This window comes from Gavia stellata, chromosome 21 (genome assembly GCF_030936135.1).
Source record: "Gavia stellata isolate bGavSte3 chromosome 21, bGavSte3.hap2, whole genome shotgun sequence".
NCBI classification, from domain to species: Eukaryota; Metazoa; Chordata; class Aves; order Gaviiformes; family Gaviidae; genus Gavia; species Gavia stellata.
The window spans coordinates 17,027,482-17,055,088 of NC_082614.1; the positions used below are offsets into that span (position 1 = coordinate 17,027,482).

The window sequence follows — 27,607 nt, forward strand, 5'->3', positions numbered from 1 at the left end:
AAATGTTTCTCTGGTAATGGCTAGCATAGTAGGCTATGATTCTTTTCATTTTACCAGCTTTCAAGTAAAAGAAGAAAAGTGCAGCGAAATCATGAACTCTCTAGATTTTTGTCAAAACCCTGGTTCTGCTGGCAGAGATGTGGCTGTTACAAGAAACAAACACTCATAACTTTGAGACTGATGCTTTCAGAAGCATTATCCTTTGCTCATGATAGACAGTAGCCAAGGCTGCCATGATATAATCCCAGGAAGCTGGTTAGCATTCCCCATATGATTCAACACTCATTATATTGAACGCAGAAATCAAATGATAGCATACTGTGTAAAACCATTGTTTGTGTTTGGAAAGTCTATCTTTGTTGCTGTGGACGATTTAATCCTCTGCTATGCTTTTTCTGTGTTTCATTAAAAACTCCTCTGGAATTTCAATGTTTCTTGCTCAGATACAACTGGAACCTCTGAAACAAGTTTCTGGTTACCTTTGTGTCTTTGGAAGAAAAGACAAAGAAAAAGTTAATAAAAAAGAAAAGGCTAGAGATGACTGTTAAAGTAGTTACCAATATGTCATTGCTTAGATCAAGGTGAGAAGAATGTTGGGTTAGGTGGAAGAGTAATGTTGCACCAATTTTTAAAGTACCAGTTCTGCATAATTCCAGTGCATACCTCCCCCAAGGAACAATATTCCTCCCCTGTCATACGCTACTGAAGATTCAAAATACTTAAATTGCCAAAAGCAGTGACTAAAAGCGTATGTAGCACTTCTTCTATTTGAGCAACATTTGATTAAATTAGAGAATACTGAAGGTTTGCTGTGATCCCTGTGCAACAATCAATTTCTGTTTTCGAGTACGATGGTCTAAATTATAGGAGCAAAAGGAGAAACTGGGCAAATGCCACTGGTTTGAAAACACTGATAATGAAAGGTCTGGAAAGAAGTTTGGGTTTTGAGTACAAAAAAGACAAAAGAAAAAAGTCTGACTGAGCAGGGAACTCAGGATTCAGTGGTAAATTCTGGACCTTACATTGGCTTGGTTTTTGTTTTTGTTTTTGTTTTTTTTCTAGAGAAACATATCACCAAAATAATAATAGATACATCCATGGCCCTCACAACTAACTGAGAGGGAAAAGCATAAACCAATTTACTGAGCACCTTGGTATTATGTTTTCCTGCAATTTTTATTCTAAATATTGTGATTCCACCCCGCTCCCCACCCCCCCACCCCAATCTCTGCTCATGTGATTGTCCGAGAAACTTATCTTTCACTTTTAGGATAGAAAGGTGTCTGGGGAAAGCTTGAAAATATAGCCCCTACTTGTTTTTCTGTTTGTTTGTTTGTTAAAGGAGAAAGAAATCTAAGAGCACATAGCATTCAATGATTAGGATTTTTCTGTATTTCTATTGGCCTTGCTGCTTTTTAAGATACTTCGCTCTATCTTACTATGTAAATATGGTCCCAGCTGTGAACACCAACAGCAGCTCCTTTTCTGGATGATTCTCAGAGTTGAGTGCAGAGGCACAAGTTTTCAAAGACCTACAGTATGTAGGACTACTTCTTTCCCTTCTTATATAAAACAAATGACTTGTCATAGGGTTATATTTACCCTGAGATCCAGAAGAGTATAAAGTAGATGACAGACTTTCGTGACTCAGTAATTGTCTAATAAGCCTTCCCTAGTCAGAATTTATTTGTTCAAAATTTGTTACTGCTATACAAAGGACTGCATGCTCTATTGCTATCCAAATATACAGCCCTGCTGAGTGCTATGAACTTTATTAAACTCCCTCAAATTGTTTTCATAAATTAGAAGGTTTTGGTAGCATATGAACATTACCTACAGATTTGCAAAATATACGAGAATTTAGAAGGGTTGATAGCTTCATTCTATTTTTTAAATTAGTTCTTAATGTACAATGATGAGTTTAGAGTGGCAGTTCTGTAAGCTGCTCCCAAATGTGAGACGTCTATGCAGCTATAATAGTAGTGTTTTAAACCAGTTGGTTTTATATGTGGGAATCTGGTGTGTGTAAAATTTGGCAAATACAGGAGGTGTCCGTTGTCTATGCATTTTTATGTATGCAAAAAACATTAATTGCTGCAGTTACCTACTCTGTGTTGAGTATCTTTTTTTTTTGTACAGGGGAGGAAGAAAAAGTGGTTTGGATATGAGTGTTCTCTGTGGAGTGTAGAAAACAATGCTTATTTGATTTAAAGGGAAGGGGCAAAATTTAGCAGTGTCTCTGGCCCTCTGATAGACACAGTTAATTGATGATTGAGCTCAGAATCAACGGGCTCTATTTTCAGTGATGGACATGGCTATCATACTGGGTTCTGTTTCAAGAGTCTCTGCAATGATGAACCTGTTAGAAAGGCACGGAGACAAAAATATTTTTTTAAGAAGTGTCTTGTTAGCACTGGCTAACAGAATGAATTATATACAGAATATATGAAATCATAACAACCTTTTAGAACAAAGGATTAAAACCTCAGAGAAGTCATTTACTAGCCACATAACATTTTGTAGAGATTTCTTTTAAAAATGTGATAGTTTTTATAGTGAGTTTATTTCTGTGTGGTAGAAAGGTTCCAAGAATGGGCAGCAAACTGATATCTCTTTAAAATTCTATTCACCTCTTTGGCACAAGAGACATATAAGCATTCTTTAGGCAAATTCATGCATGTCTAAAAGTGGGAGTATGTTCAAAGATATGTGGAAAGTTACAGTATCATGCAATGCATTCCTTAGATGATACATCAAATTTACTTATTGGTATCATAAGCACACCTGTTCTGAAACAGAACACTGTTAATCAGGTAGCCTTATCACTCAACAAATAAATTGTTTTGAACAAAAAGTCCTGTTCCTCTCAATCAATCAATCACATGTTTGTGTGTCCTGATAATACAATTCCAACTTTTCTTCATAGTCTTCCAGCAGGACACAAGGACTATTGAGACTTAATATTTTTCATAAAAGATAGTAGCAGGAAAATATCATGTTTGATTTCTTTGTCATTAAGAAAAATTATTAAAAAGGTCTCGACACTTGCTATTTCTTTAACAGGTTAATTTGTGTTTTCAGTTCAATTGAGTCTTACCTCTCCCTTCTACATAAGAAAGTCAGACGTGCCAGGACTGCAAGACCGACTATTCCAAATACACAGCCGAGAAGAATTACTTGTTTGATATCTGAAAAACAGAGACCAACCACAACAAAACAGGAAGACATTGATACATTTCTTCATATTTGTTTGAATGTAGTCACGTGTGACAACTTTTTAAATTGTACATAAAGTGTTAATTTTACTGTTCTTTGTATTTGTGGAACAAACTGGTAAACAGTACGAACTCACATAATTTCTACATTTGACAGGGCAGGTGGCTGCAAAAACTGTTTTAACACAAAGGAAGGATGGCTAGTGGTTAATATGTAGTCAACATCATGAATGTACAATATTTACGTAGAACTGCCAATCCCAACAACTGACAATTTTTCAATCCTTTTTCCATACAGTTAGATTGCTTTAAAAATTGCCCCTATTTTGGCATTAAAGTTTTGAAACTGCCTCTGCTGCTTAATGTTCTATGTAAAAGAGAGCAAAAGTGACTGTTCTGATGTGGGTACGGTGAACTGCATCAGACAGTACGAACACGGTAAAAGCGTCAATTTAATTCTGCGACTGCATAATAAGGACACATGAAAGATAGAAAGAAACCAGATATGAAACAAATTTTGAATAACAAATCTCCTCTTGTTTTCTTATTCTACTACAGAGTTGCAGGTTGCCAGTGCTGTCACTTTCCTACTGATGTAGGACAGTGCTAGCAGGATGCGGCATGGCTGCGGTGAGCAATGGAAGCTAAAGATATCATGCAGGTAAATTTTTCAAAACACATAAGAGGGGTGGTAATGTAACAGACACTTCCTGATCCTAGAATAGATACTTTGGTTTCTAATTTGGTTAATACTGAAGTTTAAGGAAAGAAGCGGGATACATAAACTATTTCACAGGCATTGGTCCTTCATCCGGTAACTTCTGGACAAGGCTCAAAAACTTCTGTTCAGCTTACACACACCTTACAGACAGGTACTCTGTCTCTGCCAAGTGATGAGAACCCACCATTGGCCTCAGTAGTTTGGTCCAGTGGTGATTTGCCTCTATTGTGAAATCTTTGTATTTAATTTATAATCTCAGGTTATATTTCTTGATTTTAATGTGTGTTGCAGCCAATCTCCTGGAAACGATAGACAGACAACAATTCCATAATAAGAAGACCTAATGTTTTTTGGCATCCTCATCTGAAAAAAAGTGCAGAAGACGAATGAGATTTCTGACAACTTTCCAAAAAGACCTGTATTTACACAGAGCCTGAGCCTGGAAAAGGAAACCTAAAAGTGAGACGAGGAGGTGGGAAAAAAAAAAAGAAGAAAAAAACAAAAGCCAGACAAAACCAGATCTCATTTAACAACACCAAATTATTGACTGTCACAAACAGACTATATATATATGTATTTTATATGTATATATATATAGCTAAGATTTTATGACTTTTAGCTGCATTTTACTTCTGACTTTACTAGATTCTCATCTTTGCTTTTGCTGGATGGTTTCTTTTTCTCCCTCTGTGTGATACTCTGTGAAGGGAGATTGCTGTGGTACTGGCAAGACTTGCAGCGGGATTGTAATTAGAAGCATAGCAAAATAATTATTAGCAGAGGATTTCCATGGAAACTTTAATTCAAGGAAGCAAAACTCAAAAGCAACAATATGCAGGCCCAACAGCATAATTTGTATTTGAAATTTCAAATACAGAAATGGATTTTGCAAAATAACTGGCGTTCAATTTTCTTGTTTCCGTCTCTCTTCCTATCCAGTTTTCATAGTCCTCATGCCTTTATTTTAACTGTTCTAGCTTTTGAAAAACAGAAGCATATAGCAACTAAAAAAACCTTGGTGATTTGCAATACAGAGCTTGAATCTGATGTGCCACAAAACTGCAGCAAGTGTAATGGGGACAGCACTGTAAAGAAGCACCCCTGGAAGCTGACAGTAACAGAGGGCTGGGCCCTGACTTCTTTACAAGCATGAAAGAAATAATTCATAAAAGTGTGTTTTAATAGTTCATGCTGGAAGTAAAAATGTGACCACTAATCACAGTGGCTAGGTCAGTGGTCACCCATTCAGGCACCCAGAAATTTGGAACTGCTGTCCATTAATTTTGTCTGCATTTTCCTGGCATCAAGAAGGCCCTCTGTCACAAGGCTCGATAAAATGAATGTTGGTGAAACAGCAGTACGCTGCTGTGTAGAGGAAAACGGTGAAGAAAACTGATCCCAGTGACAACAGATTTTGACAACATGAAGACCTTTTCTGTACTTATGCTGAATTCAGAATCAACACAAGGAAAACTGGCACTGAATTTCAACTGTGTCTTAGACTGGAGGCAGAAATGTATTTAGTAGAAAGCATGTATTAGCTGTCCATGCTATAAGAATGCTAGGGGTTTAGACATAAGTGAGAGGAACTTTGGACTGTTTTGCCTATCATCTTCTCTGGAGAGACTTGGACCTGTCAATAAAATAACCTCAGACAGAGACTGATATGTAGTAGCATATCTTACGATGCAAAAGGAGGAACAAGGCTAGATATGAATGCCATTATTAGGGCACAGCAGTAAAAAAAATGAATGAAGAACTGTGTATGCAATTTGTATGTTATATTGTCTCGATCAGTTGTCAGTGTTGTCAGTATCCTGCTGTTATGGGCAGCATTGCCATACTCCCACTTCCTGAGGCTGATAAAAATCATCATTTTTGGCTCACATTACAAATGAACTACAACCCCAAATATCAAACAGTAAGGAAGGTCTTTGTTACAATCAGATCAATAAAATTCTTTCACACCTTGTTGTTCTTTGGCATCTTTCAGGAAACCATGTGCTGGAAAACATTGCGGGTTTTGTTTGCTTATCCATAAAGCTGCTGCACGTCTCCATCATTCTGAATGCAGTTAATCTCTGCATATCTTCCAACTCCTTCCCTACGATCTCTCAGCGCTGGCTTTTTGCCTGCCTTTCTTTAGTGTAAATGTCAGCATCCAGTTTGCTTATTGAGACTGACTGGCTCCTATCCAGTATGTATGCGGTTGATGGCAGCAATGGAAAAATGCTCTTAGCTTTCAGCTTGGCAAAATGTTTTGCCACTGACTTTTTAAGATCTGGCCTTACTTTGTAAAGATTTCATTCTTCTCAGACTTCTGACAGAGGATCTATTATTACTGTGAACTATGAAGCATGCGAAATTATCTGCTAAACTTCTGAATCTCTCATATTTTCAACAGTTAACTAAAGTACTCCATATGCTCTGGCCTATCACGTTAAACTGAGATGTTCTGAAATACCTGTAGTTTCACTTTTTCCAAAAGAGCATCACTACTGAGATTGGCCCCTCGGAACACAATCAGTTGCATATTGATTACTAACAATGGCTGATCCAAGAAAACATTCCATAAACGTTCACTCATCTGTTTAAAATTAAACAACATTACCTGTTTTGTATGTGCAAATGTTCAATAATTATTTTTTATGCTAAAGTCCACAGTCTGCTGCCCAAACTCACTGCGGTTCATCTCATAAATATGACTAAATATGCAGAACTGCATTGGAAATGTACAAGCAATTGGTGCAGGCCTGCAGAGACTGATGAAATGTGTCAGCTGGCCAAGAATTCATTGCTGATGTGTTGTGCACTTTCCACATTTCTTTGGAAGGTGCTCAGAATGGAGAATCTGTTGATATAAATTATTTGATGAGTACTTTCGGGAACAATTAACTCAGCATTAAAAGTGCTTCAGGTGTCATGTGGCCTTGCGTCACCCCAGTGCTTTGAAACATTGCCATCTTGAGGACATTTAGAGTGTACGTGGCATATGAATAAAACAAAGGGGAAACTGTTAGAAAATATTGGGCAGTTTCCTGTAAATCATAGAGACATGCTAACTGCTACTAAATCTAACAATCCCAGGATAATTGATAATCTAATAGTAGTGACACAAGAGGGGTACTAAAATTATGTTATTTATACTAAATACTGTTACATCATTCACAATGATTTTACTGCTACAGAATAATACATTATGTTTTGAGATAACATAATCCTTTAGAAAAAAGAGTGGAAGCCTTCAACAAGCGTGGGCTGTGTCTGCTGTCGAATCACAGAGTCACAGAATGGTTGAGGTGGGAAGGGAACCCTGGAGGTCACCTTGTCCAACTCCCCTGTTCAAGCAGGGCCGCCCAGAGTCATTTGCCCAGGAACATGTCCTGACGGCTTTTGAATATCTCCAGGGAGGGAGATATTCTACAACCTCTCTGGGCAACCTGTGCCAGTGCTCAGTCACACTTCACAGTAAAAAAGTGGTTCTTGATGTTCAGAGGGAATCTACTGTGTTTCAGTTTGTGCCCATTGCCTCCGGTCCTGTCTCTGGGCATCACTGAAAAGAGTCTGGCTCCGTCCTCTTTGCACCCTCCCTTCAGGTATTTGTACACATTGATAAGATCCCCTCTCCCCACCCCCTCCCCAGCCTTCTCTTCTCCAGGCTGAACAGCTCTCCCAGCTCTCTCAGCCTTTTCTCATAGGAGAGATGCACCAGTTCCCTAACCATCTTTTTGGCCCTTTGTTGGACTCTCTCCAGCATGTCCATGTCTCTCTAGTGCGGAAGAACGCAGCACTGGACACAGTACTGCAGGTGTGGCCTCACCAGAGCTAAGCAGAGGAGAAGGATCACCTCCCTCAACCTGCTGGCAATACTTATGCAGCCTGGGACAACATGAACCTTCTTTGCCACAAGGGCACACTGCTGACTCGTGTTCAGCTAGGTGTCCACAGGGCCCCCAGGTCCTTTTCTGCAAAGTTTCTCTTAAGGCACTCATTTTATAATGTGTGACTTCATAACCCACCCCTCAGATGGCTCAGACTGTATATACGTTTGCCCCAGTTAGTTGCAAAGAAAGTTAAAACTGTATTAGTGATGACAGACCAAAGGACGACAATAAATGGTTGGGGATTGTGCCATCGTTTCTACTTGAAAAATAGCCCAAATTATATGGATACTAAAGGGTTTCAATAATCTCTAGTTCTCTATGTGTATGCAGAGATTATATGTTTATAAAACTGCTAAAAGAACATTACATTTACATAAGAAAATTACGTGACAATAATGCTGTGAATAAGGATTCTTTTTGTAGCCTTTGTATTTTGTGTTATGTAATAATTTTTAGCTAAGTACTATGCTTTCCTGTTTTCTAAGACTGAGTTTGAAATTTATTTCAGGTCATCCACTCAAGAAGCACGCCTACCAGTTCCTTTCAGTCAAACCTAGAGAAAGGGAAACGTGTAGCCTTAAACCCTTAGAAAGAGTAGATACATGAAATTAAAAACAAACAAACAAACAAAAAAACACCAAAAAACCCACCATAAACCACCTGTTATTTAGATTTGAATACTAGGCTTTCTAGAAACCCAGGGATTTCATGTCCAATGTCTTCCCAAGTAAGAGAAGTTGCTTTTGTCAAGGGCCATCATCGTATACTGAGATTGTCTTGTTTGTGATAATGATTTTTTCATATCAATTTGTAACATTTAAAACGAAACAGACCTGTTCTCAGGATGCAACTTGGTGTGTCTCCGGACCAGGTCCCTGTCACTTGGCAAATTCTTTCCTTTGACCCAGTGAGTTCATAGCCCTGATTGCAGATGAAACTGATGGTTGAGCCCAGCAGGTAGGTAGTTCCATTCTTTCTTCCGTTGGTTGGATGATCCAGCCAGCCACAAGAGATCACTAGTAAAAGAGACATATCTGGTTAAAGTATCTTGGATTTGGACTAGCAAATCTCCAACACAATGATTCAAATGGCATTTTAGTGGCAACTCATGGAAAGACAAAGATTTTTAGGCTAACTGAAAGAATACTTTCTGATTATTTTTTTTTTTAATTTTTTGTTTGTAAGTCGGAGGAAGAGAGGTGAAGGCATAGAAAATGAAGATAAGCGTTCTACACAGTGGTGTATTGGTGGAAGAAATGGAAAGAGGTTTATTTTGTGTTTGTCTAAGTATCCTAGCAGTGCAGAGTCTTCCTGGTACAAGGAAAATTCCTCCCAATAAGAGTGTTTACAGGTGCATGAACCTACAGTTGAGCCTCCTCGAACAGTGTTAACTATTTAGATGCCCTGCAGAAAGAACTGTAGTGATGGATACTTTGTAGAATGTTGTATCACCTGGCTCTAGATTTTCTACCAGCAGCTTGTAATTCTGATGAGATAATCTTGTGGAACTTCCTACTTGAAGGCTTCTTGTTGTCAGGACATCAAATCTGCAGAACGGATCAGAGTCACAGACCGAGACCATCTCTTTCACCAGGGGATCAGCAGGGTCTTCATAAGGAAAGAACACGGGCAGAAAGGAAGCATTGTGCTTTTCCCCGTAAAAGAAATTGTTCAGTAAGAACTCTGTGTCATAAGTAAAGAGTGAAGTTCCATTTTCAACAGCCCCTTGGGAGATGGAGAAAGAGAGAGAGAGATATTGATATGTCACATTGCCTACAGACCTATACCACCTTCTGCTACTAATCCAAGTGCTTATTTACATAAACGTAGCTAGAGCTGGAAGAGATCTACGAAGCCCTACAGCTTCCTTCTACTCAAGACTATGTTCCTTTTCATATGCAGCATCTTAACTTAGCACTAAAGTTAGTGTTTGGTTAACCTGGTGTTTGATCAATTACTTAAAGTTAGTTCCAAATAATTGTGTAGCTATGATTTTATGTAAAGGTGGTTCTAGATGCCTGCTGGCAAAATGGTGATAAAGAAGTACCTCAGACAGAGCTAGCTAAACCGAACATTGCAAGAAACACAAATCCTGATCCTGCGTGTCCCTAAATTTAGCATGTCTGCCGTGGCCCTGCTTTTTGTTTTCACTCTGCTAAATCAGAAACTTCCTGAAGTAGGAGCAGTGAGACATTTCAGTATGACCTGAATCCTGGAGTACGGCTACACTGCGCTTGATACAGAGATCAACTGGTAGCCAGAGGGTATTTTGCATCATGTTTCTGGCCCATCTCCTAACCTGATGTCAGAAGGAATGCTGAGCAGTCTAATGCTGCAGGCTAGATATAGCAGCCTAATCACTGTCATTAAATGAAAGCAGTCATTCTTTTACACACACACCCCCTCCTCCTTTTTAAAGGGACGATTATTAAATTGTGATTTAATAAATAATTTTTTAAATTGCCAGCATGGTACTTGATGGAAACATTGCTAATATTCTGGAAAAAGATAGCTGACCCTGGCTATTGCTATACTTCTGTAACACTTTAGTCTGGTGATGCTGCGTTCAGCTGACCGTAGTAGATGGAATTCTGAAAGTGTAAGCTGTGAAATATGAGCTCTGACTCTTGATGGAACAAAGTGCAGGATGCTCCATCGTGGTTCTGTCTTCAATCATTCGGCTAGGTACATTACCCTGGTGGGTAGAGGAGGGCATACTTCTCTTACTCCCTTCTCTTCCCCCAGTATAGGTTGCTTAGCACAGACTTCATTTGCTAGTCTGTAAATCACAAGCTGTTTTGAATTTGGAAAGAAAATGTAATAATAGACCGGAGAAATTACTTACAGTTAGCTCCAAACTCAAACAGCTGCTGGGGACTTGCATGAACTGACATGGTGGTTTTATTCTTGAAGGTGTACTCATCCTCTGTATTGCCATTCATTACCCCAAAGAGACCCTGTGTGTGATGCATAAAATTCTCTGGGAGCAGAACTGTCAGGGTCAGAAATCCTCCGCTTCCCCTTATTTCCACTCCAGACCCAGAAGAGAACATCACTGTGATGTTCTGATCAGCTGAAGAATGGAGAAAGAGACCTATAACAATGAGAGGAAGAGCTAATCATCCATAGTGAACAGACTGTTGTGTCATCAGTTTTAACCATTTTTCATGCAGCTTTTCCTCCCTTCCACTCTGGGCTACATTCTGAGAAGCATTTAAAGGGAGGCCACATCTTCACACCTACAACTGCGGTAAGATGGCTACTACAGAGTAGTAGCAAAAAAAGGCCCGTAGTTGATATAAGCTGCACTGCCTCTGCCAGTGTCCCAGAGCAGAAACTTTAAGATACGAGATGATTACATCAGAGAGTGGCTGTGACTTGGAAGCACTGCTCTTAGTGGTCACAAGTTTCCTCTGCTTCTTGATTGTCTTGTCAAGATCTCCCTAATATGGCTTCTCCAAGCCCCATCACTGTCCCTTCCATTTTTTTTTCCTTCCTGCATCTCTCTGCTTCTGCAGCTCCTTGTCAATGTAGCCTTCCTTCTGCTCTTCATTGTATTTTCTAGCCATTTGAGGAATACTAATTGCTAGCCACAGAAAAATTCCTCTGCTGAATAGGAGGCTTACTGTTAAAATTGTAGTAATGTTTAGAGTATTTGTCAAATTATTATAAAGACTAATCAAATAATCATACCCCTGGATGGAAAAAAGTCAGCTTTTCAGTCTTTTCAGCAGAAGAATAGAGTAATAACATCTGACTGATCAAGAGAGCTCCTGAGAGGTGAATGTGAAATTCAGTTATATTTTAGTACATATTTTGGTTATATTTCACTATATTTCATTTTGCTTGGTAGGTTTCATTGCATTAGATGCAGTAAGCTGAAAGCAGAATGCAAAGTAAGGAGTTTTTAATTCCGTTCACCCTCCGTGGGATGAGAAGGAAAACCATTGCTCTACAAGCCACTGAAAGAGGACATAGAAGACGTGGGCATTGAAGCCACCTGTTAAAACACTTCGCTGTCATTGCCAGGATTGCATGCCATCCCTTCATACTCCTCTCACATCCCAGAAAGTTGAGGCAAGCACCAGGTGTTGGTAAAAGTTGTCATTTATGTTATTCGGACATTCTGGGAGAGGAGAACGTGCCACAGTCCAGCCTACTGGCAAATCAGATGTCTCTGCCTCTTCCTGGACCCAGCATAGGTGCTTCCAGCTACAGTTAGGGTAACTGCCAGTAATGCTGATGAGAAGCAGGAAGGTTGTAGGTTCTCATGTGCTCATCTGAACCATGACTCCCTTCTACACCTCTCCATGGGAACACAGATAGCCATGGTGTGCTTCTCTGGAGCACACTTAATCTGTGGCTATTTGAAAGGAGATGTGTAGCCCATAATTCTGGTGGCTATATTCCTGCCCATATTGTAGCTGTCATCAGTCTCAAAGGCCAGAGGAATCCACGCACTGGGCTAGTACAAAGACAGGGCCAGGTAGTCAAATTGGATGAAAAGGGCATTCTCCCCTGTGCTCTCAATTTTATTTCTTTCACCAAGGCCCAGGCGAACTGTGCACTAGCACTGATTCTGCCTCAATCTGGCAGCAATGGAAATGAAGAAAGTCATGTAATAATAAAAAAAATTCTAATGAGCTGGGACATTGCCTGTCCTTTCTTTCACTCCTTACCTAATTTTTGGAGTGAGCTGCAGCCTGTTTCACAAAAGGACGCTGAAAAGAGAGTCGAAATGCATGCATCTAGAGATATTTTTAACTATACTTGGGCTCCTTTGAAATACGATAGCTTACAAGGCTGATATTTGTAACTAACCTTTCAGGTCCATCCAACTTTGCTCAGAGAAGCTGATGACCTTCTGGTTCAACAGGACCTCCAGATTCAAATCCTTCGAGTAGCGTACTTCAATCACGTCAGAATTGTTCTCCTGCATGGCCACTGCAGACAAGCCTGTCACCTGAGCCCCAGTTCCTTCCAAGTAAAAAAACAACCCCCCAAAATACCCAACATGATATAAAGTAAATATGGAAGGTTATAATGATACAGGCAAAAAAAACCCCAGATATTTCCTAAAAATAATTAAATATTATTATTTATATTTGAGGAAATTGCTAATCATATAAGAGACATAAAAATCCACAGTATAAGTCTCCTACCAGTATAGTATATTGAAAGCAGAATGTTTAATGCTAAAAAAGTCTGGACATTCTAAATTCTTCATCCCAATGGCAGTGGCTAAGCTATGTAAGAAGACTGGTTGATCTCCTTCCTGCACATTCAGTCCTATGCGTAAGGCCTGGGAAAATCGAAGATGAATTCAGAGAGCGCATGACAGAAAAAGGAAACAGCGTGAACAAAAATTTAAGAAACTGATCTTCAGAATAAACTGCTGAGTGACTCGTGCCACTTCTACCACAAACACAGTAAAATCTATCAAGGGCGAAATATTTCCTTGATAATCTCCATCCTATCCAATGTGATATTCAGTATAAGCATTCATGTCTACATGGGTCCTGAAATGCACATACAATTTTTAGTCCATCCTTATAATTCTACCAGAAGTACCAAATCCTTGAAGTGTATCCCTGAGGCCAGCTGGAATATTCTTTCCTGAGGCAAACCTGCTATTTTACGCACCGTAAAATTGCACTAGATACAGGAAAAGCATAAACAAATGTATCTGACATAAAGCTTTTCAGGTTGTCATGAGAAGCTTGATCCCGTTCTGCTGTTTCATACTCTCTTTTTCCCTCATTTTAAAGTGCAGGTATATGACAATCTCCTTCTTACAGGCTGGTTTGCAATCTGCCCATTCAAATGATGAAGGCCACAGGTACCGCCAGAAAGCTGCTTCTGCCCTAGGTTTCGTTTTACAAGCAAGCCAAAAAAACAGGACAATCAGACCATTTGAATCAAAAAATGACCCCCTTAACCAACTTCTCACCAGACATTCTGCACTTTTCTGCTACCTTGAGGTCCTCAGAAATAATTTTTTCCCCATCCAAAGTATGTATTCTCAGCTCCTTCTGGGACATCTTTGCTCTGTCAATACATGCATGCTTATAAACCTAGCACAGAAAGAAAATAAAGCAGGGCACACACTTACCTGCTTTCTATTAATTTTCAGCTACAAGACTATCAAAATGCATCAGCTGGGAGCTACAGCTGTTGACTGAGTCCTAGAGCTGACCTTATGTTTCCTTATAGATTGGAATGGGCATGGAGAGAAATGAGAATCATTTGAATGTGTTACGAATGAGCTCTTAAACACAACAGAAAACCTTCCACTTCCATTACTCATACCCAATAAAACTAGCAAATAATCTTTGATTAGGAAGTTATTTTTGTCCTGAACATTTTGTCTGCCTTCTGATTAGCTTCAAAATGTTGACCTTTCACAAATGGCCAAAAAAGGACAAGACTAGAGAAGATAAGAGGAATGCTGTAAAGTGCAAACCAAGTAACCTCAGAATCTATTATATGTCATCACTGCTTCCTGTCTTACCAACTTACCATTGGGAAAGTGTGTCTGCTGTGTCCTCCCTTGCACTTTTAGGTCTGTGAGATCAGACTCTACCAATGTGTATTCTCCTTGGCCTTTGAAGGTGAAGTTCAGGCCATCAAAAGTGAGGAAGTGAGGATCCCCAAAAGCAGATGCTGTTTTTAAAAGCAAAAAGAGAAATAAGAACAAGCAAAACCCACAATCCATTAGTTCTCTTCTTAGGTTCACAAGAAAAAAAAATCTCATCATGGTGATCCAAAGAATGGCATTTAAACAAAGGAAAAAATGCAAGGCTGATCCGTGGTAAATGTGACATGAGGAACAGCCATGACAACCTTGAACAGCGCTGTGGGAACAGTGAGAAATGTCATTCCAGTTACTCTCATCTTCATCGGACAACGTTTAGGGCTGCACTTTAAAAGGCCGTTATGGGCAGCAATGCTTACCTGGTAGACCCCCTACCAGAATCCCCGTGGTCAGGCTAGAAGCCTGATTCACATGCAGTGTATGGGGAGATCTGGACACGAACACAGGGCTGTATCAGAAGCAGCTCACCAAGGAGTTTCCAAATGTAGCTGGAAGTGACAGTCAGAGAAATGGGATGGGGCTTTGAAGTCTCCTGTGGCCTGAACAGAGAGACATGGCAGTGATCCTCAGCCCCAAAGCCTCTCTGGAGTTCAGCAGATATCCTTGGGTTTGCCCTTTAGATCAGCAAGAGGTCAGAAGGCCCCTCTCCCCTCCGGCAAAAAAAGTTGAAGTTGTGTCATCTTATCTGAGATACGACTCCCAACGACTAAGGACATCAGTGTGACCTTAACTGCTTGATTGTTAAGTGTTTTGGGATCATTGTCTCTCTCAACCTTTCCCTAGAGAAAGAGTCCCCTCCATAAATCAGGTTCATGAGACCAAGGGAAAGAAGGCCTTTTTTTTTTTTTCTCCTCAGCAATTAGTGCACTCACTTGGGATTTTCAGACCAAAATGCACATAGCAAACAAACACTCACAACAGAAAAACATGGTAAAGAAAGCCTGCCCCTGAGTGATAGGCGCAAGTAATTTCTCCACATCGGGCAGATGAGGTGTTTAAGCCCAGCATCCCATGTTCCAGGAGAGTTCTGCAAGTACCAAGGTAGGTGACTTTTTTTGTTTGAGCTGATTTTGCACCCCATCCATCTTTGGCATGCTCTGAGAAGCTTTTAGGGTTCTGTGGCGTTTGAGGGCTAGTTTTCTCAGATGCTTAGACTTGCACAAGATTAATGAACACTCTCCTGGCTGTGTGGTTGCACAGGCGGTTTGGCATATACTTTCTAGGAGAAAGACAAGCATCTGCAGTGCTTAGTGAGAGCTGCATGATGGATTTTTGTCGTATTTGAGAGATGGATGTAATGGCATAAGCACGTTTGGGAATCTTTTTGCAAGACCATGTGCTTCACATCCCTCATCAATATGTCTTTGCTTAAGAGAGGCATGTTGTAGCCTTTCTTTACCATAGTGGAACTGTGAGGGCCCTGAGCACACTCATAGGCCTTAACTGCGCTGACCAGTCTCACTGAGCCCTCTACCTATACCCTCTGTCTGGCTTTATCTAAGCTCAGGCCTGGGCCTTCAGTCCCTGCCTGAGCTATGTCATAGGTGTACCTGTCTCCATCTCCAGCACAGCCATACCTGCGCCTGGCCATGAACCCTGCTGATCTGCACACAGGCCTGTGACTGACTTTCTGGCTTGTCCTTGGACATGCCTTGTCTCTATGGACTTGCCCGACAATCGTTGGACTGTGTCTCACTCTGGTTACCATCACTGGACCAGATCTTTGACCCTGTCCGGCAGACTGAGTTCTCAGCTTTCCTTCGGACCTGCCTCGTCACCACAGACTCATCTGGGGATCTGGACTCTCGGCTGACTGCTGCTGCCATCAATGTGTCCACCCTGCTCACCTCGCTCAGGACTGGGCCATGGGCTGGCAAGGACCTTATCCTTCCAACCTTATCATCACACTTGGCTCCCAGCTCCCTATTCCTTCATTGCTTCCAGACAGGAAAATTTGATGGGGGCGATCAGGGAAGACTTTCACTCTCCGCTATTGCTAGTCCTGGGAGAGTCTCGTGTTGTGTCACTTTACATCCTAGCTACCTCCTCCAGTGCCCTCTGCAGTTTTCTCCTTTTTGCCTGAAGCAAATCGCTGCCTCTTTGCACTTCCCTTCTTTATGGAAGGCCACAATCCTGCTGGACACCTCAGCACCCCAGCAGCATAGAAGGCGGCAAGATACGTGGTAGCAATAGAGATACGGCAAGACTTGAGGACGACTTAAAAGTAAGGGGCAGGAACAGTAGACACACTTGTAAATGGTAAAACTTACATATTTGATATGAGTAGCACTTTTCAGCATGACAGCTTTTCTAGCCACTGCCAAGCTGTCATTAACCATCCCTAACTATCTTCTTTCTGAGAAAGTGCCCACTGATGATAGGAAGTCATGGACATTGACTACGAAACTTTGGCTATTTAGGTTCCGGGGGTTAATGAAATACTCAACTGCAGAAAATCTTGCAGGACAATTAAAAACCACATACAGATTTTGCCACTGATAGATCAATAGAAACCTTCCATGGAAATTTTCCGCAGGATGTTGTACCCTCACCATTGTCGACTGACATACATACATACATACACAAATACTCTAAAAGTCAATGCTGTATCAAAAAGCTACACTCCATAATGGAATTCTGAAGCTCTTACCAGCTCGAGGGGGGCGATACATCCTGCAGTCGCTGGAGGGCCGCCTTTTCATATAGAAGTGACAATTATCAGACCACAGGCAGCAGTAATAGAAGCTTATGACATCATAAAGCCAATGAGAAAAGCCGGGTATCCGGGGAGGCTTCATGAAAGGTGGTGAACCCCAGTCATGGCCTCGATCAGGTGTGCTGCCTCCTGTGGAGTCATGCGTGAGGATTTGGGTCCCTGTGGAGTCATAGCAACACTGCTGTCCTGCTGCGTACTGCGGACTGGTTGAGTGAGAAGAGCAGTGAGAAGAAAGTCATCGTTCAGGTCTGTGAAGTCCGTTCGTATTTAGTGGAATCGCCTATTGCCTTTTTATGGATATAGCTAAATGTTTTGGTTGCCAAGTTTTATATGATGTCCAGAGATTATACCTCCCAGATAGACTTCCCCCTGCCCCGTCCCACTTCTGTTCTTATAAATTAGACCAGATTAGGGATAGGGAGGGAGGAGTTTTTAATCAAGGCAGTCAGGAAGTTCTGTAGGCCTTATAGCTACACGAACGTAGCACTCTTTAAAATTGTTCTGATAGAAAGAGTGCAAAGAATACCTTGTTGAACTTAAGTAGACCAATACAGGAAAGGCTTAATTAGGCCTAATCAAATCTCTTTTAGACATAAGTGCTGTTTAGGTATCCTAATGTTTAGCATAGTGCAATTAATTGTTTATTAAATCTAAGGCCTTATTTTCATCTCAGCAATGAGGGCCAATACAGGAATAAGAGGGAAACAATGGTTGCTATGAACCTGAGAGTTGAGAGTCCAGAGGCCTTTGTGACTTCTGTGACGCTGCTATCTCTGAGGTGGAACAAGTCTTAAACATAATGCAATTCTAAAAAGTTGTCTTTACCTGGCTTGAATGGCTCTTACACAATGCACAGCACCAGGGTGGTAAGTACACACACTCCCCTTTTCGATGTCACAGCCGTAATCTGTCTGAAAAAGATCAATGCTCACACTTAATGGGGTTCTTTCCCCATTGTCCTTTCTATTTTTATGTCCTCTCCCCACCCTTTGTCTCTGACGTACGTGTAAAGTATAAATGAACCGGTTGCGGCTGTGTGTTGAGTAGCACGGAATGATAGGAAAAATGGGGAATTTAATACTGAAGTGATCGGAGTAACGCGTTAGTCTAACATTTTGCAGTCTGTTACAACAGACCTTGAAGAACAGATGCAGCTGGATGGGGAATTCAACTGTAAGAGCGTAGCAAACACAGATTACACCAGACTAAACTTAACTTTTGTCCTATGTTCTTAGACAGAGGCAGTGCAGTAAATCTAATTTTTTTTCTTCAAGTGCTTTTAAGTGTATCATTTAAAATACACATCATGTTTGGAGCTTCATAACCAGGAAAGGATAGTAATAAAATTACCTAACTTTTTTTTTTTTTGTAATATGCATAAACACACTGCCACCATTTGGTATCATGAACAGGAGAAGAAATTACCCTATCTGGTCCTCAGATCAGCACTGTAAGTAAAAGCGTAGACTAAATGGCAATTGATTTCTTAGCTTTTGTCAGGTCCTTGTTAACAGTGAAGCTGAGAAGGAGGAAGGAAGCAGAAGACAGGAAGTTATGGATTACGGCTGCAGACTTGAGCTCTGAAGTACAAGGTGGAAGGGTTTGCAGAAAATTATGCTATACTTGGCATGTTGCCTGCTTCTTCTGGCATGGGATATTGCCTACAAACACAGACTACCATCTTGTAGGATCTCTAAGAAGTCGACCCTGCTCTCAGCTCCGCAGAGCTCACTGCCCTCCCTGAGTGTTTTCTGTCTACCACTGGAACTACTGTCTTAATTCCCTGTTTGAAGGTGATTTCCATCTGCTGTCCTACAAGCACTTTTTTTATTCATACTACCTGGATAAGCCATATCTGCCTCTGTTGTTTGACATGCTACTTGTGCAAATTGAAATATAATTTCATTTTCTTGTAATGACTTTTAGAGAGGGAACAGGGGTGTGTGGGGAGTATGGCATTTCCTAAGCTTCTACTTGCAACCGTAATAAGCCAGAGGGATCAATTACTAACTTACATGGAACCTGCCAGTGTCAGCTCTTGCCTGTGCCAAGGTGCAAGGGCAATCTATAATTTCATCCATGAAGTTTGGAAGCTTCTCCTCCTTTCTGTCCCATTCTATACATTTTGCAGTTGCCCATGCGTTTGGGTCATTTCTGAAGTCTTTCCCAAGGTGCCAAGCCAGTGCATGCTCTGAGCTCCAGACTGATGGAATGTTGCTGAAAAAAAAAAGAGCCAAAAAATAGATCTGATAGCTGAACCTGAACAAGCACTGTTTGGACAGTAACACTGTGTCTTAATCACTAACAATAATTATGAAGAATCTTTCAACTTGCGAGTTATTATTTCATTACAAAGGCAACTGCTTTCTTTTTCCTGCAAAAAGTTACAGCAAATCAAAATTTTCCTGATTTAGAAGGTGACATGACAGCATGCAGCAAGTATGTAATAATCAGAGCACATTTTAGCATTTGTGATTCTAGCTTACATGGATCTTCTTAGAGACACATTTTCTATTCATGCCTTTTCACATTGTAGTTCCATTTAGGCCAGAATGAAGAATGCCTGGATTCTCTAACAAAACCTAACCCTGTGTCCCAGTAGTATGAGGCCCAGTGGCAATAGATGGGGAGAAACCATTCAGAATCCTTGAAGTGTTCCAAGGCTACTCTGCTTTTCACCCATGAAAAAATACCACGTGTGAAGTGTAATAAAAAACCCCTCTAGAAAGAGAAAAGGATACCCTTCTGTGCGTAGCAACTCCTAAATGCTAAAAAAGGTTCTGATGTATTAGTAATATGTTCTAACACTGATGAGGTGGCATTTATATAATCACAGGGGCTACACCATCTACATTAAAAACTGCAGACGTGGAAATATGAAGGAACATCTATCCAAGCTCAGAATATGTATGGAGCACTTACAGAGGTAAATCATCAAAAATCGTGGGGAAATATACAATGAAATAACAGGAAGTGGGCATAAAATTTGTAGGAATGAAAAGGCTGGCATACAAAATAGAAAAACATTAAGTGCAGAGGAAGACCTGTGGCTGCAGTGACAAAAGTTCCACAATCAGGGCCTCCTCCACGGTTGTGACAAAAGAAATCAGCAGGTCCTAGTTTGCTGAGGGTACTGGGTTTGGCTGGGGTGGAGTAATTTTCTTCATAGCAGCCCGTATGTTGCCATGTTTTAGATTTGTGACCAAAACAGTGCTGATAACACACCAACATTTTAGCTATTGCCAAACAGTGCTTGCACAGTGTCAAGGCCTTCTCTGTTTCTCATGCTGGCCCCCAGGGAGCAGGATAGGGGTTGGCAAGAGGCTAGGAGGGAACGCAGCCATGACAGCCGACCCAAATTGACCAAAGGTATATTCCATGACATAGACCATCATGGTCAGCCACAAAACTGCAGGGGAGTTTTTCCAAAGCAGCCCTTACTGGGTGACTGACTGGGACTCGGTCTGCTTGTAGGAGGTGGAAAAAGATGGCCTTTGCATAAATTCCTCCGCGCCCATGCCCCTCTTTACTGAGTAAACTGTCTTTATCTCGACCCATGAGTTTTTCTCACTTTTGCCCTTCCAATTGTCTCCCCATTTTTTCATGTGAAATGGAGCCCGAGTCCCAGTTTTAAACATCAAAGGAGACAGTAGCTTTAATACAGGAAGCAATAATCAGGTACCTATAATAAACGAATGTTGTGATGTACTTGCCTCTGCCCGTCAGAATAGCTGCTGGGTGTAATTCTCAAAATTCCAAAGTCCCACGTACTGTAATTTCCTTTAGCGGGTACAGGAATGAAGGAAAATTTCCCAGTATTGGGGATTTCTCTTGCCAAAGTATAAAGATATTTCCATTCGGCCAACCAGTTTTCCGAGTAACTGTCACCTGTCACATAGAGGAAGAAAATTGTTTCAGAAACTGGAATAGAACAGTTACCATAAGATTGAAATTAGATATCTCCACCCATATGTAAATGAAGAGGAAAAGCTGGCAGTATTTTCATGAGTTATTTATACTTGCAGATCTCTTCTCGAGGCCCTAGTGAAAGTGATTGCATGCTGTGTGGAGCTCTGCACATAAGTTAGGCATGTGATGACTGCTTGTGCTCAGGTAGGAAAAGAGTCACTTTACCTGTTTCCTGGTATCCCCAGACTTCTATGTTGATGCGGGTTGCTGCAAGTGCCTGGTGCGTCCAGGTAAGAGTTAAGTTTCCATCAGTGTTGGGTGTGCCATAGTATTGCCATTTTGTCTCATTTACCAATGTGCATTTTTCTCCATCCGAAACTTTGCTATGATGTACTGCATTACAGAACAGAAAAAAAGGGTTAATGACATTTCTACTTTGCAGAGCTCTGAAAAGGTGCTACTATATTATTTAAGATTTAGCAGTATTTCCCCTGTGTATGTTTTCTAACAGGATGCATGATATAACAAGAGTAAGCTGAATCTGAGAGAACACAACCCTTACTAATGTCTGTAGCCCTTAGATTACAACACCACGATGCAGTTATTTTCTGACAGAAGTAGCTACAAAAAGGGGACTGTTTTGGTCAGCCTCATTTTTAAGCAGGACTTTTTATGAGTTAATGCTGCTATTGCTGTATAGCAACAGAACTCAATTGCTGTGAAAGTTCATCTCTCAAAATATTAATTAACACGAGGGCAGCAAGAATGGCTTTTCTGAGGTCAAACAGCCTGTTAAGGAAGAAGAAAAGTGATCAAAAGGGAACAGTTTATATAATCTTGCATCCATGGAGCAAGAATGTAGGAAGAAGAGGGATACTGTAGATTTAAGTATGTAACCTGATAACCAAGTTCCAGAGTACGGAAACGTCAGCCCATCATCTGTAGAAACTTCAAAAGGGATGAAACCAGTCTCATAGAGCAATGGCGAGATGCAGTGGGCTTTTCCATCCTTAGCAACATAGCCACTGGTTTCGATTTTCTGCTTGAACCTGTTGATGTTGAACACACTTTTCAGTGTCACCACTGAAAGAAGGAAAATTCTGAATGTCTCAGTTGTGTTTCATTAAGCAACCTTGTGTCATGTGTAGATCATTCCAAGTCCCGTGGCTGTTTTGCTTGTAGCAGTAAACGTAAACTGGAAGAATTCATGTGTACTTTGTGCTTATTACAACAGCGTGGATTCTGCTGTGCACTGCACAAATACACAGCAATCTGCAAACCTTAGATTTACTATTTAATTACTGGGGGAGGGGGACGTGACAAATTAGCAACAAATAACAAAGGGACAGCAGGAAGACAAAGGTGATGTTGTAGGATGAATAGGATTACAGGGTGGCTAACATTGACCATGATATGCAGGCATTGCAAATTTCTGGGTTTGTGGGGGTTTTTGCTGGTAAGTCCTGTGAATACAACAAAAGTAATTTCATGCTGTTCTAGAATTTCTGTTGCAAAGATTAACTCAGAACTCATTGCTCATTATTTAACCATCTGCTTCCAGTTAGGGCTCTTGCCCAGTGCGCTAAAGTATAATCTCACCCATGACTCTTCAGGATTGATAAATGGTGACTACATAGCTCCTCCAAGTACCATAGGGAGTTGGGGCCTGCCAGGAAGTAGTACCTTTGCTTGTCTGCACTGAAGTTTGCATTGGCTGTGATAATGCAACTGTGTGGATAATTCAAAGTACACAGTTGTGTTCTATAGAACGAATGCCTGCGTCAAAGGTTTTCCTGGTGAAGAACTAAAAACCTTTTCAGGTGCTGCTATCCAGATGGGAGGGACTCCAAAATCTCACTCAGAACCCTCTGTGGAAAGAATGTCAGGATATCGGGGTCAGTAAAATTTAGTGTACCATATGTATTGCATGTGTGACACATGTACCTAAGTGTGATACAGGCTGACATGCTTAGGATCCACAGCTTTATCTCACAGGAAAAAGATAAGGTGTCCTATCTACATTTGTTTCTCATTGCTTTCTCATTCTGATTAAGAAATTAATTCTTTTTCACAAAATGGAAATGCTAAAAAATATTGACAACAAAGAACCCCAAAAGGAAGCTCTTTTCGAAAAGACACTGTTTTGATATGTTAAGGGAAGAACTAGCAGAGGAATGATTGTATCTCACAATAACTCGACCTAAATTAAATGATCCTGTGCAGAAATACAGTCAACATGTATCCTTGAGGGTGAGGGTTAGCAGAACCTTTGTGTGTTTCAGGACTCTGACAACTTTACAAAGTAGGTTTTCACTCCTGTATAGACAAGTCTTTTTTTGTGGTAATTACTTATTGTTGGAAAGTGAGATTAGAAAGGTTCACCTCCCTTTGGCAGAGGAATATAAAATCATGGCCCACCTGCACGTTAGCACAGAAGAGGCATTAAGAACTGTATTTTCAATCAAAAAGTCTTTGCCTCCCATCAGAGATCCTGAGTATGGAGAAATTTGAAGACAAAATTCTTTATAATCACGACAGCAAATCCCCAAGGACTGGCATGTCACCTGGCAAGAACAGGTACCAAGCAGCTCCCCACATCGGTGTGAGCAAGAGTCTTCAGCTCCTTGTTAAAGGAAGAAAAAAACATAGTCAGGAATGTTATTGAACTCTTCTAGATGTTCTCTGAAACAGAAGTACATCATCTAAAGGACTACTGTAAATAAATGAAGTAGGCTGGTTATGCTAGTTTAGGAATGTATTTAGGTGAAGGCTGTAATTATCTGCGTATTAAGGTTGCTCCATTTTGAACAGAAAAATACACTTATTTACCCCCAGCCAGTACATAATTTCACCAACTGTATGGGTATTTTTACATCTGATAAATCTCCAGAGCAGCCCCTTGGTGAGTGGCACTAATTGTATTTATTTCTGGGAGTAGGTCTTTTATCAAACCATAATGGGGTCCCATCACTGTCAACCCTACATGGGAATCAATGAGAACAGAAGGCTAGTCCTTTTGGATGAATGGAAAGCTAACATTAGTGACAAAGTGTGCTCCAACACGAGACTATGAAAAGCTACTGAAATTTCTTTCTTTTGCGCCTTTTATTTGAGTCTAACCTTAACAAAGTAGCTGTTAAGATGACTAGGTAGGTACACAGACAGATGGCTAGGCCCTTGGCTTAGGTCTGGCTGAGGTCTAGCTGAACAGACCATGAGTAATTACTGGACATGACATGAAAAATTGCTCAACACAAAAAAAGCAGTGAGAAGTTGACAGATGTTACAGTGACTCTGTGAGGAACAGCTGGATTTTGCAAACAGTTAAGGGGGAGTTAAGTGAGATGGACAAGCTGCACAGACAACTTGGAGCACTGAGGACCTTTTGGGGAGTGGAATCTTGCAAGGGCAACACTGCTTGGGTAACTATATCAATAACACCATGCAATGCTGAGATGACCTAGGTAAGTATCAGAAATTCTAAATTGGGACATGGATGTAGCAAAATGGGACCAATGATGAAAAAGTAATTAGGGGAGGGTTGCTTATGTAGGAGGACACGAGCAAAAAGAAAGGGAGGGGTCAAGGTGGATGGTGAAGAACAAGCATGGGAAAATGGAGAGAAGGGAACATAAAAGGAGCCAATCACACATAAACAAGCTGCTGGTCAGTACGCTTCTGACTGAGCCTGCACCTGATCACCATAGACATTTTATTAAATCCTGTTGCTATTTTCTGTATCACCTCGCTCTCTCGTGTGTGCGTGCGTGCACGTTGTAATCGTAACTGAACTTTAGGATGAGCTAGCCAGTCAGTAGAAGGAGACCCGCACTTGGAAGGACCCAAAGTCTGAGCTGTTGACCATGTAAGGGACTTGGCATCTGGGCTTAGCTAATAGACAAATTTAAAGCCTGTGCTAGCATGCAAGGTATCTATGAAAGTGGTGGGTCTGTGATTCTGGAGAGAAGGGGTGTGTTTGTGTTTTTGCTAGTGACCTTCCATCATGATCAGCTGGAGAGAAGGAACAGAACTGGGTGGTGTGCAGGTTTACGGGAGTGCTGTCTGTGTTTATTTGGATGCCAGTAAAAGCACTGCTCTGTGTTAGCCTGTGTGGCTGGCTGTGTTAATGCGGTGGGTGTAATATGCGTATCTGCCTCTTTGTGATAGAGGCTCAGCCTCCATACTGGCTGGACCTACAAATGGGAGCAGCAGTACCCACATCTGTGGGACTGAGACAGGAGGAATTTCCTGAATCTGAGAGTATGGCAGATCTGACTCTAGTGGATTTGGAAGGAGAATTCTATGGCGTCCCAAGAGCTGCTGGATTCACCTACTCCTCAAAGGTTGTTAACAATATATGAACAAGACTAGGAGAGGAAGAAAGAATTGACGGTCACCCCTCACGGGGCTGAAGAGCAATTGCTTGCAGTTCCAGGTATGCCAGCTTCTGTCGAAATGAGGAGAAAATGTCACTGAGTGTTGTTTTTATGTATGGGGTGGGGGGACAGGGAGGGCTATTTGGTTATTTTTGTAGGATGGAGAGATGAAGAAAAGGAAAAGGTAGTAAAATCTCCCTCTGTTTTTCTCTCTCTGATGGCCTTTCTCCTTTTTCCTGGGATAATATGTGGGTGTGTGGCAGGAAAGAACAGGAACAGTAGCAAGTGAGAAATAAAATTCAGCCTTCATTCTATACCAGAAAACCTGTCTGTGATGGAGGTAGAAATGCTTCTTCAATATAGGGAGCTAGGAAGTTTTTCTGTGTCTTTAAAAATATTTAATGCATTCTCTAGATTATCTGTTTACTTACAGAAAAGATCCACTGTCCTACTGGAAATTACAGAGGAAGGGGTTGAAAGTGACACCGTACCAGTAAAAGCCAGCTTGTGTGCCTTTGCTTTAGCTTGGACAAATTGTATCAGTAATTTCTTACCGAGGTGTGTATTCTGAAGTTCAGAAGTCAAAAAAATTTGTAGTTAAAAAGCAGAAAAAATTTTGAAAGTTACTCACCTACATTCCCAAGAGCAGTGAGGGTGAAGAGAATGAAGAAAGAAACATCTATGCCAACGAGTTTCATATTTTGTCCAGATGATTCAGGATGGCTGATTGTGATAGCCTTTGTGCCTGTTCGGGAAAAGCCTTTTATAGAAACACGTGTCCAGAAATAAACAAGATTCTCACTGTTCAAAGGTTTGTTGTAAATTACTGAAGCAAAACAAATCGAAGGAGATGTTCCTTTTCAGAGGTCATCTCCCATTCAGGAAAAGATGGAGGGGGTGGGGGAGGTAGTCAGTAGAACTCCTACACATTATTTTAATAGTTACATTTTTCTGAAATGGAAGGAGATGTGTGTTGTTTTTACAAGCATTTCTGCTCCAAAGTTCAAGACCACAGGGTCATTGGCACAAGGTGTATGTTTTAATTTTATTGGAGGAACTAAAACCAGTTATCAGTAAGAAGAATGATAAAGAATAGATGCTGACAGTACAGTTTTGTTCAGGAGATAATGAGACATTGAGAAAGCATGTTTACCGCACAGTATGTGCCAGCATGAGGATTGTAAACGAGAGAAGTAAAAAGAGATTCTGAGGAAAGTGTAACTGAAAACGGTGGCATGATGTTAGAGCAATGAAACGGACTACAAAAGCCTTCCAATAGAAGCACAAGGATATTCTGGCAAGGAAGTGGGGCAGAGCTCATGCTGTAACAGCTACAGTGTAACTATCTGTTACAATAGCAGAACAGGAACTTTTATGATGAAGGGTTTTTAGGGGATGCTGAAAGAATGCAAGGCATACTCCACTGATCCTGTAAGTAAAGTAACAGTGCATAAGATAGTAACCTCCTTGCACTTGATTATAGCTGGGTAGAAGAATCAAGGACGGAGTAGAGTCTGGAATAATGACAGGGGAGTTTTGGGAAGCAAGGCTATTCAGACCTAGATAACCATATCAGTAGTATCACGTAAGTCTGCGATCACCTATAATTGTGGTATAGGTGTGGCGAAATTGGCACCAGCAGTCAAAAAATAATTAGAGGCATATTGTTTATTTGAAAGTCATTCAGGTAAAGAAAAGGATGTGCAATGGCAGCAGTGGGCCCGACTTCAGGAAAAATGGAGTATTAGGTACAGGGTCATAGAATAATTCAGGTCAGAAGGGACTTCAGGAGGTTGTTCTTGTTCCACCTCCCACTCAAAGCAGGTTTAGCTATGAGGTCAGACCATGTATCTCAGGATTTTATCCAGTCTGGCCTTGAAAACCTCCAAGGGTGATGATGAAGACTGCACGACTTCTCTGTTTCCTCTGTTCCAATGCTCAGCTCTCCTTATCATGAAAAAGTTTTCTCTTATACCAAATCTGAATCTCTCTTGTTCCACTTCACACCCATTGCTCCTTGTCCTCCCACGATGCATCACTGTGCCTGATTCTGTCATCTCAATAACCACCATGCAGATACCGGAAGGCTGCTATTAGCTTCTTCCCCTCTCACCCGCCACCTTTTCTCCAGGCTGGGAAGGCCCTGTTCCCTCAGCCTCTCCTTACACTGTGAATGTTCCAGGCCTCTCAC

The 27,607-nt window shown here is 41.0% G+C and overlaps 1 protein-coding gene across 1 annotated transcript; it reads right to left on the reverse strand.

The window, feature by feature from the left end:
• Positions 1-405: 405 nt before the first annotated feature.
• SUSD2 (sushi domain containing 2) lies at positions 406-26,114 on the reverse strand. The gene is made up of 15 exons (XM_059827856.1): positions 26,048-26,114; positions 23,459-23,663; positions 21,938-22,089; positions 21,266-21,433; positions 20,845-21,019; positions 19,147-19,348; positions 17,957-18,042; positions 17,066-17,334; positions 14,340-14,483; positions 12,642-12,797; positions 10,666-10,914; positions 9,273-9,545; positions 8,654-8,836; positions 3,098-3,188; positions 406-487 (listed from the first exon to the last, which is right to left on the reverse strand). The coding sequence occupies exons 1-15, from the start codon at positions 26,112-26,114 to the stop codon at positions 406-408; spliced, it is 2,502 nt and encodes an 833-aa protein (XP_059683839.1).
• Positions 26,115-27,607: the final 1,493 nt, after the last annotated feature.